Source organism: Carassius auratus, chromosome 12 (genome assembly GCF_003368295.1).
Source record: "Carassius auratus strain Wakin chromosome 12, ASM336829v1, whole genome shotgun sequence".
In the NCBI taxonomy this organism is placed as follows: Eukaryota; Metazoa; Chordata; class Actinopteri; order Cypriniformes; family Cyprinidae; genus Carassius; species Carassius auratus.
In genome coordinates, this window is record NC_039254.1 from 8,117,036 (window position 1) to 8,131,973 (window position 14,938).

The following is a 14,938-nucleotide window of genomic DNA, read 5'->3' on the forward strand; positions in this document are numbered from 1 at the left end:
CTACCCCACCAGTTAAAAAGGTCAAGAAACAAGTAGAAATAAATTGAGATTTAATGTTTGGGTGAACTTTTACTTTTACAGCCAGACAATTACAGCAAGTTAATCCATGGTCATTCTGTCCACTTGTTCTGTTCTGGAATTCGACACTGAATTCCCTTCCCTTTGGGTATAATGTCCCTTCCGCCTCTGTATGGTTCCATCTCATCCCCTTCTGCCCTTGTGTCATTTTGTAATCATTATTGTGAAACGCTTCACTAAGCCAAGCAGGCATTTACAGCACATTGTAGTATGGACTTAATGGGAACAGTTTCACAAGCGGTCCTAATGCACATTCTGAATGCGCAAAGTGGAATTATTCGTACCGTTTAAACAAATTATCATTTCAAGTAGATAGCTTGCGTATTTGACTTTGAGTGTGTGTGGGGGGAGGGGGGCATATGCATAGATAAGCGTGTGCGAGCGAGAGAAATGGAGATCTAAAGTCACTGTGTGGGTGTACATTTCAGGGTCTGTTGGTTTAGATTAAATTTGTATGAATGCAGAATTGGCCCAGGTGGGCTTTTAGGAGTTTGTCTCCTTTGCGACAATGTGTGGAACCTGAGGAGGTGAGGAGCACAGTGAACAATAACAATTTAGGGATCAAACTGTTTTGTTTTCTTTTGTTCATTTTGCACAGTGGCATAGCATTTTTCTTACTTCTCAGTTGCTCTATGGTAAGGATAGACAACATATCGCCACAATATATCTGTTATTTGCTGATATTATGGATTTATTATGGATATATTGGTCTATATAATTTTTAATAGGGCATGCTCGTTTCTTTTATTTTTTACATTTACATTACCTTTCCAGTCATCTAATGTTCACTTAATATTTAAAAGCTCTAATAATTCAATAACGCTGTTAAATGTAATCTTTAACAAATCTCAGAATTGATACACATTTTTCAAATTGTATACTATAGTGCTTAACCACCTAAATTCACTTGTTACAGTTAAATGTTTTATTTTTTTTTCTATTGATTTAGACAAAATTGTGTATAATTTTATTTATTGGTTAACAAACATATTTTTTGGTACAACAGGTATTTGCCTGTTAGTTAACATTATTTGTTAGTCTGAGTGGCCTAGATAATTTTAACAAAAAAGAAAAGTCATTTTGGTAGTTACATTTAAAAAATTAAAAAATTGTGGTTGATAGTTACAGTAGTTAAATTTTTCTATAAGATTATATAGGCAAATGTATTTTATTTGGGAATAAGTTATTATTCTCTTTAAAACCAAAGGAATATTTACCATCAGCTCATGCCAGTGGGTCTTCATTCTCTGATGCACTGCTCCATCTGAGTGAGTTTGGATGTGGTATTCTTAGCATCTCTTTTAATGGTTTTAAACTGTATTGCACTGTGCCTTGTCATGCCATGCTGTGCTCGGTTGTGCCATCGTGTCTGCACAGTTCTGGCATTGTGCTTTGATTTGTTGTGCATCTCTGAATGTCTTTTTTTCACACTATTATACTGTGCCTTGCTGTGCGGTGCATCATCACACAGTTTTTTGCAGTATTGTGCTGTGCTCTGCTGTCCTGTGCTGTGCGCCTCTGTTCGACATTCCTCCTCCCCACACTGGCTATGAAATTTAATTAGCTCTCTGCTCCTTAGCGTCACACTCCCCTTTCCGCAACAAAGAAGGGAAGTGCATCCATTGGATCCCTCCCTAGGGAAACATAACCCTGTCCCAGTAATCTTTCCCAAACAAAGGTCCTTGCCATACATCAGGGAAGGAGGGGTGGAGAATATACAGCATGCAAAACCGAATGGCTGAAAGAAAAACATATTGTGTTGAAATTTCTGTGGGCTGAGGCTCAAGGCTGAGACTAACTGCTTTGCACAGCTGCGCTTCATCCCTCTACACTCTCTCTCCCTCTCTCCCTCTCTCTCTCTCCCCCTTCCTCCATCCTTTCTATCTGATCAGCTCATTTCAGAAATGACAGACTCCTTTCAATATCCTGCTCGCTTAGCGATTGAACGGCACAAAAGTGAGATGCCTAGTCACAGATAGGCAGACATTTCAGTTTATCTAATTAAAGGGATAGGTCACACAAAAAAATGAAAGTTCTGGCATCATTTTCTCATGCTCACGTCTTTCCAAAAAACAGATGACATTTTTAAGAACTGTTTTTGTCCAGATAATGAAAGTCAATGTTTTTTCGTTGTTGTTTTTTTTTATAGTATTTCTTAAATGTTTTCATTGTGGTCCACAAAAGAGAGTCATATTGGTTTGGAACAACAAGAGGGTGAGTAAATGATGGCGGATTTGCATTTTTTTGGCTGAACTATGTCATTAACTTGCTGCTAAGTGTCTCCAATAAAATGCAAAACAATTTTTTAAAGATTAGATGTCATTAACATGCCAAATCTAATGATTTATTTCATCCTCAAAACAAAAATTGCGCCTTGTACATTTTACTTTATTTCCAGTTATGTTATTTTGCACCACCAAGTCAAATAGGAACTGGCTATTTTAAGTAAGAGCTTGCCATTTTTGCAAATGCATCAGATGGCCGATGGGCGCTGCCTTGTGAGGCCAAAACAACGGGTGACCTTAACGCTTTCATGTCTGTCTCCCCTCCTCAAGAGTTTGTCTCTGGGTATAACATCTGTGCTCCTTTTTAAGGCCAACACCCATCACCTAACCCTTAATAAAGGCATAATAACTCAAGCCCAGTTCTTGTGAACGAGTGAGCCATTTGGGAGTAGACCCTTCTTGCCCGCTCTCAGCAGGCTGTCAGGAAGGTCTTGTCAGAGGAGCCACATTCATGTGACAGTTTGAGACAGCGGCGCTGAATCGTCTTGACTGGCACTGTAGCGTGCGTGAGCCAGAGATCAGGCAAGTGTGGCTGGTGAGCTCACTGGTGTCCATCGTTTTGTGTTAATCCGCTGAGGTATGACCAGGCTAACGGTGAGTGCGAGGGACAGACAATGTAAAAAGGAGGCAGTTTGCATTCTCTCTCTGCCAACGGGTTGAGTGCACTGCATGATGAAGAAAGAGATGTGGAAATGTTTTGTTTTTTTTGCCCTGGGGACGAAGGATGACTTTTGGAAAGAAAAAAGTGAGTGGAAGAAAAGAGGGACGGAAAAAGAGTGGAATCTTATAGCCGTAAATCAATAGGCCTTCAGAGCGATAAGTGAGACTTGCCTTGAGGCAGAAGAAAAACCTTTGTTCATTCTTTTCTCATTCCTTTCTCTTTTTCTCTTCCACTCTCTGTAGATGTAATGGAGCAGCAGGGACTGTGGCCCCCTGTTTACGGAGCCCGAGGGCCCGCCTCACACATGCAGCATCCTGCTGTCTATTCCCGCTCCCAGTTTCTACGGCAACAGGAGCTCTATGCGCTGCAGCAACATCAGCACCAGCAGCACCGCGCAGCACAGGCGATGGAGCTGGCGCACAGACACAGTCACTCACAGGTAACACATGAAGGAAAAAGCACACGTACATTTGGGTAGCCATGTTTCCTCATACCCCTCAAGGTGATTTTCCAACAGCTATTTCTCTACAGAAGCCCGGCGTCTTTCAGGAAGCCTACCCAGGGTGCCTGAGGTTGTGAAAGGCCTGTTTTTCCTGCTCACAGAAATTCATAGCAGTTATAGCCAAAGAACGGCCAGCTTTCATTTTCAAAGCACATTTTAATGTTGGAAGTTTTGAAAGAGTGGTATTCTTCTCAGGAACAGGGCAGGATTCGGGCTTTTATCTGACTGTTTTATACAAAGTGGCAGAGCAGAATGCAAGTGTACGGTGGATCATTAGCACCCATTGTACTGTGTTCCTGGTGCATGGCCTTACGCAATAAACCTGAGATGACTGAATCATAACTAGCTCTATCTTTTTTCCACTATAAATGCATTTCAGTTGTGAGGAAACTGGGAATAATGTTGATATGCATAATGTTTGACTTCCCACTCTTACTGTTGTGTGCTGTGTTATAAAGTCTCTGAAGCCATTTGTGATTTTTGTGTTTTTCCAGAGGAAACCTGAGGATCCCCCCATCGATCTGGTTGAGAGATCGTCTGAGCTCCGCACGTCCAAGCACACTAAGCCTTTCTCCGTTGGCCCAACTGCTAAACCGCCCCCCTCCTCCTCATCTCCAGGGGGGTGCGCTTCTCGTCTTTCACCCTGCTGTCGCTCGCCCGCCCCACGATCCCACCTCAAGAGTACGCCCTGCACGCCTTGCCCTGAGCCCAGCCCGGCCGTGGCTGCCCCTCGCTCCCCAGCGCTCAGTCCTCATGCCACCCCCCACCACTTGCCAAAACCTGCAGAGTCCCAGGACAAGAGGGGCGAGGGCCAGCCGCCACAGGACTACCCTCAGTCCCTGGAGCCTGGTGAGTGGGAAAATGACAGCATTCATGTGTGTTATTTCAGTAGGACGAATGGTGAATGTATTTATTGTACATACAGGAACAAATATGCATTGCAGAAATCTGTAACTGTAGAAATGTAGTTTCTACTCACATGGGTATGCTTGAAGGAGGACTCGTTATACGCCTTGTAAACTGGGCTTATTAATATTAATTAGGTTTTGTGATGTTTGCACATTTTATTTACTGAAAGGCAAATGCTAGTAAGTTAATGTTAGTGTAAGAGATAACATATCATAGCTACAGTGCCACTTTTGGGTTCATTCTGCTTGGACATAAATTGTCATTTACATGGGTCTGTGGCTAAATTTGCACCCCACCCCACCACAGCAAGTAAAACAAATCTAAAATATAATGATTATTTATGGGCATGCAGGATATGCTTTAAAATATAATGATTATTTATGAAAATGCATTATACTCTTATGGTCTTATCAGGATTGTCCGATAAATTTATAAGCCAATACATAAATATAAGCCAATAAATTATAGGCAGTTGATAAAAGGACTATTTTTAATTGGCTTAGCTGTTGTAAAACTCAGTCTGTAATAATGATCATATAGAAATCTGTACTTTTGTGTTTTTTTTGTTTTGTTTTTTTGTTATCAGACTGACAAAATCATATATTTACATCTAATATCAGCCTATATATTAGTTATTGACATAAAAATATTAATCATTATCAGCATCAGTTTCGGAAAAAAATTCTATATTGATGCTGCCCTGCTTATTTCTTAAAAAGAGGGAGGACATGCTTTTGAAGTTGTAAAAATAATGTTTGCTACACCCCGTACATGCTTAGTATCAGAATGCATTCTAACATGTGTCTGACGATAAAAAGGCAGTGGATTGGTTTATTTGGAGCAATAATCCAGTCTCATAAAAGGGGTGAACAGAATAAAGCAAAACAGTGCTTTTCTCTAACATGCATCCTATCCCAATGCCCTCGCATTTGAGTCTGAAAAAAAAAAAAACAGACTAGAGGAAAGAGGCTGGAACGTTTCATTTCATTCTCAAGGTTAGGGTCTTGCCATCGCGTCTGGCTCCACAAACCCCCGGGGGAAAGGGAGTGAAGTGAAGGAGAGACAGAAAAAAAAGAAGAGATGGCCAAATAGAAAAAAAGGCCCTGATCACAGGGACAGTGAACAGAAGAGATGGATATTTTGCTGCAGATAAGACACACAGGGCCTTTGAAGGACTTGTTGGCCTTTGATTACCTAAGACTGTTAATTTGAATGGAAGTGTAAGTGCTGACTTTTCACTTTGTGTCTGTGTCTTTTCACCTTTGTATCCATTTGTGACACATTTGTATGTGGAAGAAAGCATAGACGCCATAGGGAGCGGCTTGCCGTATGGTGAAGGTGCAAGAGAGACAGACAGAAAACAGTAGGGAGGTCAGTGAGACGGCAGACAGGGCCTCTCTTATCCTTCAGAGGTCCTTGAGTGCTGCCTGGCGGAGGGATATGCATTCATCTGGCGGAAGGATACCATCAATAATACAACGCTGAGGTGACAGGGCTGGCTGTGCTATCACACCCAGACACCATGCTGTCATCAATATACCCGGCAATGCTGCAGATCTCATATAGACACACACACAGACACTCTCGCTCTTTCATGCAAGCAACGTTTCCCATGCAATCGTTTTCACTCGCACGGCAGACGAGACGAATACACACTCTCACTTATAGACTAATTTATACACGAACATTCCTCTGTGCACTCTTTCTCTCTCTCTCGCTCACACTGCATCCATAACAACTTGAACATAATTCAATATTCATGGAAAATTCGCTCATGCCTGCGCCATAGCCTTTATGGCGCCAGCTCCATTATGTGTGTGAGTTATACTAGATAAACGCAGCGAATGGTACACACTGTCGCTAATGCTTCCGTATACAGCATATATATCACCCCTTTCTGCATTTCAACGTCAGGGGGCCGTGCCCCTTAACTGACAAGGTCATATTGTGATGTGTATTACAAATGAATGGTAATGGCTTGCTGGTTCTCCATGCGCTGAAGTATGTTTCAGGAGCAGTTAAATCTTTATGCTTGTAATAGAGTGACTTCAAACAAGGTTGAGGAGCCCAAACCAACCTCAGTGTTTATGGAAACACTCAATCAGTTTTTTTTCCCCATTTTTTCCTATAGATCTCCCTCCTGGCTACACTTACCCTGCCATCACAATGGGTTACAAAGGTGGCCCCTCCCCTCAAGAAGTCCAACTGGCTGAGCATGCAGACTTGGAGGCGGAGCAAGCGGAACCAGCTGAACCTGCACCCCAGCCCCACCCCCTATCTCCCAAAGGGGAGGAGCCTGTGTGCCACACTGGAGTGGGATCTCCTACTAGAACATCCCAGGAGGTGGAGGATGTAGAAGAGGAGGGAGGAGTTATAGAAGAAGACGGACAGGTGGATGCCACTCTCTCACAAACTTCTCTTTGCCCCGTCACTGACTCTACCATAGCAGACCCCCGTCCAGACAGAGCGACTGTGATCCCCAACAGCCAGGCAAGTGGAATAGAGAGTCCAGCACCAGCTGAAGACAACAAGAAGCAGGTTGAGGAGCTACGAGACTCAGCTGTGACTTCCACCCAGGATTGTCAGACTGCGGAACTTACTGAGCACGATCCAGAGAGGACTGCTGAGGATGAGTGCATGTCAGCCAGTGACTCAGCCTCGCCGCCTTTCTCCCCCTGCCCCGTGCCCTCTGCCCTGGGGAATCAGTATCCTGGGAGCTGCATTTGGAGCCTGGAGCTCCTTATCGCAGCAGCGTTGTGTGCCACTCGAGATGCCCATATGGCGGCCCCTGTGCCTGTCTCTGGGAACGCGGTGGCCCCAAATTATGGTATAGAGTTACTGAGTGAACTGGCAGAGCTGGAGCGATCCCAACAGCAGAGGAACAACACTGAAGAGAACAGAGGTGAGGATGAACATACATGTGTGCCCCCCAATATTCAGATTACCCGCTGATCAAGGTTTTCATTCTGTGTGCAGAGTTTTCAGCGACTTTCAGGGGATGTCTGCTTTTGTAAAGGAATTGAAATATTTTGCCAGCAATATTAAGGTTAATCTAGCCCAAATGGATTGTGTTGCCCCAACACAGTTAGCCAGATATTTAAATGAACTTTTTCTTAAAAAGACTTTTAAACAAAACCGTTTTATGAAAATCATTTATAAAGTGATAATGTCACTCAGTGTTTATGTGTGTGAATGTTTTTCATCCAAAAATTATCTGAAAAGGACACAAAGTGCTCGAGGTTCCAAATGACAATCTGGGTTGCACAAGATGATTCCCCAAATGAAAGAAATGAACAAAAAGTGCTTAAATGGTCAGTTGTTGCTACAGTTACCTCCTCAGGCAAACAATTTCTTTTTGTTAGCATCCATTTACTGCTGTTGTTACAGATCCTATGCATGTGAAAGCTGTTTGTAATACCTAAAACATAGCGTGTCATTGCAATATTATTCTAGCTAATCAAAAGTAATTTACATCGCAATGGAACTGAATTAGCATCATGTCTTTTCTTACATATTAAGATGTACATCCAATTGAAATGGATTATCAAAAAAGAAAAAACATGTAGGATGATGCACTTAGTTGTGTCCACTGGTTGTTGATCTGATAGATTCAGATCTGATTGTGAGTTTGCAGTGGATTGTAAGAAAAGGCCAGAGTAAGATTCAATGTTTGGAGAAATCTGGCATACGTCACCAGAGAAAAGAAGAAGATCGAGTTATACAATTTTGATAAAAAATTCCATGTATGGAAAAAGAAACATGCACGGATTAATCATTCATGATAAGATCACTAATATGCTGATCTTATCATGCTGAAAGATATGCTGAATTTTAATTTCAAGCTGACTTTAACCAATTATTTCTATGCTAAGATAGTAGTGTTAATACTTTGTGTGCTAACTTTTGTGAAATTTGTAAAATGTTCTGAAATATATTTCCACCTAAAAAGACCTTTTAAGTATGTGCTTAAAGTATTTTTAAAACCCTCCCAATCTATTGTTGTGGAACCCTTTGGCCTTAATTATTCACACCCCGATCTCATTTCCTTACATCCTTCCCAGTGTACACCAACACCGCATCAACTCCCACGATTTCAGAAAACTGTCCATCTTGTAACATTTCCAGCACCAACAGGTTTACAAAAGGTGGTTAAAAAGACCGAGAAACAGCCGTTCTGTTCTTTCTTATCACAATAGAAAGCACACCCAATCACACACATGATTTAATTCCTCATCAGTGATTTGCATAAGCGGTCTTGTAGCGCTGTGATACAGGCGGCAGGGGAAGACCACGATGGAGGCTTTCATTTTGTTTTTTTTCTGTCTGCACAAAAAGAGGAGCAAAAAAATAGGGTTTTCAGCCCAGCCAGATCTCCAGGCTTTGTGTGAAGGAAAGATAACAAAGCCCACCCCCCCCATAACACCATCCCGACAATACGTGCAGAGACACACCGAAATACACACAAATGCTAACTCTCAGCTGACCGTCGAGCTTTCCATTTTCATAGGAACACACAAACTCGCTCACACTCTTGCCTTCTTTTCCTGCCTACAGATCAAATGCTCCCCAGCCTTTTGGGGTTCAGCACTTCCTGTGGGAGAGACTAAGACGGAGCGGTGAGGAGGGGGCCGTGTTTTTAAAGGGCTTTAGCCTGTCTTAAAAGGCAGCTCTAATGATAGCTAGTTCCCCCCGGGTCCGCCAGATTGGACTGTGTCCACTCACTCATCCTGAGGGACGGCTCCCCTGCCCCTGCTCCTCAAACCTGTTTGATCACTTTTATAAGCCTCATTTTAGATGGAAAAAAGCCTTGGCGCTTTCCCACAGCTTTTTGAGTCCCTCAGTGCGAAGTTGATGAAATAGTAAAAACAGCTGATCTTTTTCCTCTCAGGACGACAGCGTTTTTGTCGGCTAATTAGGCCCCATTGTTGTGAGCACAGTTTTAAAGGCTTGTTGCATTTCCAGGGACCGTTTAGGGTCTCCCTGCCAAAGGATGTTTTTATTTACACCAGCATCCTCTAGCAGCTGAGAAATCCCTAACGCTTACACCGCGCAGGGAAAAAAATCTAACCGCATTCGGCGGCGTGCGTCGTTTTCGCTGTTTGTGTGTGTGTTTTCCACCCGTATTAAAATAGGGATGTAATCTGCTGTGTAATTCTTGTCTAAGCAAGCTGCACTAAAGGGACTAATAAGAGAATATGATGAAGCTCTTTGCAGCGGGGAAGAAGTCATCAATAAACACACCCGCTGCTGAATTATTAAAGAACTGGAGGTGAGGCGGCCGCTCGGTCTGTCAGGACCCCGTCTCTCGCCGGCTAAAGATTTCATATGCGATTGGGTTTACTCTTCAGTGATTTACAGATTTGATTTCAAGCATTCTTATCTATGGCCGACATCCCAGGCGTTCTGCAAACATCCCTTGCGGTGTTATGGGCATTGTGAAGTATGGACAAATAACGTGTGATAAAATTATATAGATTTTGAGAGGTTCTTTGAAGTATTGTTGGTAGTTGTTATTGATTGGTCAGTGATCCCACAGTGTTCCCGCTCTTTTTTTTCTCACAGATCTCTAGGCTAAATGCTCTCAGAGAGCGTTATCTGTCTTCTCTCCTTCCCTCTCTTATTTTTATTTCTTTTTTGGGCATCAGATTTTCCATCCCACTTGTACGTCTTGCTTTCATGCTATCACTCTATCCATGGCTCCGGCCCCCACCGGCCTCGTTACGGCAGGCCGATGGGCATCGATTTCAAAAAGACCACCACAGGGCTAAAAGTGGCACGATGATTTCAGCTAGGTGGGAAACCAAAGACCCTCCCAGACCACCATAATCCAGTCTTCCTCATCTGGTCTTTCTTTCTTTTTCTCTTTCGGTTCACGTGTCTCGCTCACTTTCCGTTTCAGCTGAGAGATTTCCTTCATGTGGCTTTAATTCTTTTAAAGCCTGTACAACTTGTCTTTCGAACTTCTCTGACCTCTGATTTTAGGTGAATCTCACAGAATTTGTCATGAACTTATGAACTCCAGGTAACATTACAGCCCAAGAAGAAAAAAAGAAAATAAAAAATAAGAAAAGTATTATTGTTTTCATTTATTTAAAATTGTATATATATATATATATATATATATATATATATATATATATATATATATATATATATATATAGTCTTAATTTGATGTATAAATTAAGCTTATTTTTAGGGCCATTTTACATTTTTGTTACATTTTCTCATTACTGTATGCTGAAAGTCTACCCTGATGATTACAATTATTTATCGAAACCATATATCACTGTTTATAATTAGAATCATCATTGAGAATAATAGGAAAAACATAAAGAGAATTTGTAGGAAAATGTGCTTAATTGTCATGAAGGAAAATTCTTAATGGGACTTTCTTTGTAAACATGCTAGACAGATTTCTTTGTTGGATCGTTTTGTGTTTTGAACATTTTGTAGCTTAAATGCATCACCCTAAAAAAAAAAGAAAGTTAACTTTTTTTTTTTTATGTAAAAAATATTTTTTGATGAGATGTTCTCGGACAGTTCTTGTGAGATTTACAGTTTTCTCCGCTGACTTCTGTCCTCTAGTTCGGTTTTGATCTCCTCCTGCTCTCTGTGCGCAGGTCTGTTCGTGCACCATGCATTTCCCCTCGGAGGGGAAAATTGGATTCTTTCCATGTTAGTAATGAGGGGATGTTTACGAATAAATAGATAGCTCAATAAACACTTTACTTCTTATTGCCTGTCTACCCTCCCTCCCTCTTTCCCCCCTTATTCAGTCTCTCTCCACGCCGATCTCATACTGTGCCCCTGCCTTGCCGTGACGCAACAAAATAGCAAGCCGTGGACACCCGCTAACACAGACACAGCCGCTCACACACACACACTCATGCAGTCTTTTCAGTATCCCCAGGCCAGCTTTGGCTGTCATGAATATTCAAGCTTCATTGGCTGAGTGGAGACTGAGCATGTGGCCTGCCCTAATGACAGTGATAAATGTTGAGAATTCGCCCTTCTTCATCTCTCTCTCTCTCCCTCTCTCTCTTTTTCTCTGTAACATGGCTCCTGGCATCTAAGCCTCATGTACAGAGATAAGCTCTCTGGTTAATAGCTATCATCATTGCTCATTCAGCCTCTGAAAGCACAAAGTGCTGTCAGGAAACAGCGGCATGCTTAGAGGCGGCTTTGTACCGTTTGAGGCTTTCCTCTTTCCCTCTCTCTCTCTTCGACTCTCTTTTTATTTTTGCTTCTTTACAGGTTTTTTTCACTTGCATCTACTGGGACAGGCTGGATGTCTGTTTTGCTTGGTCACTTTTGAATATACATTGGGCAACAGAGGCCTCTGTTTACACCTGATATTAACATCTGTCTCGAGTGATTTTCACTAAATACACATGGAAACAGGGTTTGTCCCTTCAACCACATTTGAAAGGATAAAAATAAAAAATGTGACCATATCCTAATGCAACTCAGACAACAATGATCAGTTGGTCAACTGATAGTAAATGCAAAAGTGCACATTGTGTCACTGGTTACTCATCCGCATAACTGACTTTCTTCTATGTAACTAAAACTGTTTGGTTACCAACATGTGTGACCCTGGAACACAAAACAAGACTTAAATCGCTGGGGTATATTTTTAGCAATAGCCAAAAAAGCTTTGCATGGGTCCAAATTATCTATTTTTCTTTTATGCCAAAAATCATTTGGGTAATTAAGTAAAGATCATGTTCCATGAAGATATTTTGTAAATTTCCTACTGTAAATGTATAAAAACTTAGTTTTTGATTAGTAATATGCATTGCTAAGAATTCATTTGGACAAATTCAAAAGTGATTTCTCATTATTTAGATTTTTTTTGCACCCTCAGTTTCCAGATTTTCAAATAATTCTATCTCGGCCAAATATTGTCTGATCCTAATAAACCATCCTAGATGGAGGTCTCCCTGTATATTCTTCTTCTCTGTCATTGTTAGATCAGATGATGTGATATTTCCTTCAATTCCTTTATTTCTTCTCGTTCTGTGCAGAAGACGACATGTTGACCTTTGACCTCCAAAGTTTGGCAACCCTAGCTGCTGCCCGGGCCTTGGAACTGGTCCCACCCATACCAGTAGACTCAACTCCACCCCTTCGCAAAATCCTCAATCTGCGCAGGAAGTGCAAGTGGACGCCACGTCCCGAACCGGTACACGTAACTCGTGTTTATTTATTAACATTTATGTATTTTACATTTTCTCATTTATTTATGGAGCACAACAAGTAGCAAAAATTTTTCCCATACTTAAAATAACGCTCATAAATCAGATGTTTTCAAAAAAATAAAAGCTTTAAGGACTCCCTGCATTTTTCTGCCAACATAAAAAAAAATATTTTTATCAGAAAAATCATAATTCGATTATTTTCCAAAATCGACTTGTTTCTTACACAAATGGTTTGGTTTCATAAGACTTGAAATATAATGCATGACTCACATAGACCAATTTTAAAGATCAATCACTGTATCCTTTCACTGTATGGGAAAGAGCATTGTGAACGTTATTCAAAATATCTCCATTTGTGTTCTGTGAAAGAAAGACAATCATACAAAGCGACACAATGTTGACTGGCATTTAAAAATGATAAACTCAATGGAGATTTTTCGTTCTATGTGTAGGTGTGTCCTGTTAAGGGTACCATGGAAACGCTGGACCGGGAGGAGCTAGCGATGCGTGTGCGGCTGGCAGAACTGCAGCGGCGTTACAAGGAAAAACAGAGGGAGCTGGCCAAGCTACAGAGAAAACATGACCACCAGTGAGCAAACCACAGACCACTTTCACAAATACACACCCTCCACATATAAATGCTTTCCGCACACCTTTCAAAACCCATTTACACACATGCGCGGAGAGATCGAACTCTCTTCGATCCTCCAGCACACACTCTTACAGTCTCTCTCCAGCTCTTTCTCTGTCCCCTCGCAACGCTCTGCTGAGACCACCCAGTGTGTGCTGAGCCCTCTTTGCATAAGCTTGAGCCGTGCTTAAGTCTTTCCTCTAGTCCACTCTCACAATTAGGATGGCTTAGTGTTTCGTTCCATTCAGCATCGTTAATGTGAATTAGAGTGATTGACAGGCTGTGTGTGTGCGCGTGTTTGTGTGTTTACAGGAAAGAGGAGACCTCACGCAGTCCGGCTCGTCGAGGACCCGGAAGGCCAAGGAAGCGCAAGTCCACATCGGCACCCCCTATCCCCACAGACGCCCCTAAAAAAGTCAAGTGAGTGTTTCCTTTTGTTCTAATTCCACTGTACTTACAGTTTCTACATGTTTTTGATGGCCAAATTCCTGAAATGCTTTACAAATGCAGTACAACTCACTTTCCTGGATAAAAGAAAGGACCATAATTGTGCTGTAATTAAATTTAATGATACCTCAAACTATGCTGTTGTATTTCGAAGAACTTACTCAGATTCGTGATTTTACCATAGAAAATTTATTTAATTTTTTTCTTTATTTAAAGTGACGTATCTAGGGCTGACGACAGGATTTATACACTTTAGCAGATGCATATAATATACTGTAAATTAAGAGCTGGGTTACATGTAATCAGGATTTCTTGTAATAACAAGACTTAAATTTGATTAAATTACATTTTAAAATACACGCCATCAGACTACAGTCACTTTTTTATTGATTACTTATTGTATATATTTAAAAATAGCAATAATTTTTTCATAATCCCTAAGTATTTTTTTTTTTTTCTTTCTAAAATGCCTGCATGACATGCAAGTAAACAATATATTTATTTTTTGAAGTGTTTCATTTTGACTGAATTTATTTTAGAATTATTTATTTTAATTTTACATTTTATGACTTAATTTAGCTTTTCATTAAACTGACAAAGCCCCTGCAGTTCCTTCACGAACCTCAGTTTGGGAAACCTATTTTCTTTGAATATCAGTAGTACAGTATTATCCTATTTAAAACAATGTGATAAGCGAGTTACGTAAAAAGTAATAAAAAAGAACTGATTAAATAACCTAATAAGTTTAATGTAATGGATCACGTTACTAAATACAAATGTCATGTAATTTGGAATCAGTAATGGACTACAATTCATAGTAGTTTACTCTCTCTCTCTCTCTCTCTCTCTCTCTCTCTCTCTCTCTCTATAAATATATATATATAAATTAAGGATTGTAAGCTCATCTAAGTGCTGTATAAGTATAAAGGCAGTTCTCACAAGCATAGATTTGTATGTTGTGTGTATGTTTAGAATCATATCCTGTAGAGCAGTAAATAATGTTATTGTTCTATTGCTATTTTATAATAATAATGTAATGTAATGAAAAATGTTCTTCCACAGTTTACAGAGAGAGAGAGAGTTGGGATTAAATTAGCTCTTAGCTGCGACCAGAATTAAGCCTGGCTCGGGAAACAATTCCTTACCTGTCGCCAAACGCTTCACATGCATTAATAACAGTCTAGATAGGAGATGTTTTGAAAGATTATGTTTGTGAACTCATT

At 40.8% G+C, this 14,938-nt stretch overlaps 1 protein-coding gene across 6 annotated transcripts in view; it reads left to right on the forward strand.

The window, feature by feature from the left end:
* The window catches only part of bahcc1b (BAH domain and coiled-coil containing 1b), a 99,922-nt gene that overhangs the window by 66,316 nt on the left and 18,668 nt on the right, over positions 1-14,938 (forward strand). For all 6 annotated transcript variants that reach the window (XM_026276688.1, XM_026276690.1, XM_026276689.1 and 3 more), the window contains 6 exons: positions 3,267-3,463; positions 4,021-4,375; positions 6,567-7,337; positions 12,464-12,621; positions 13,090-13,226; positions 13,581-13,688. In XM_026276688.1, coding sequence (XP_026132473.1) covers positions 3,267-3,463; positions 4,021-4,375; positions 6,567-7,337; positions 12,464-12,621; positions 13,090-13,226; positions 13,581-13,688 — 1,726 coding nt within the window. The remainder of the gene's footprint in view (positions 1-3,266; positions 3,464-4,020; positions 4,376-6,566; positions 7,338-12,463; positions 12,622-13,089; positions 13,227-13,580; positions 13,689-14,938) is intronic.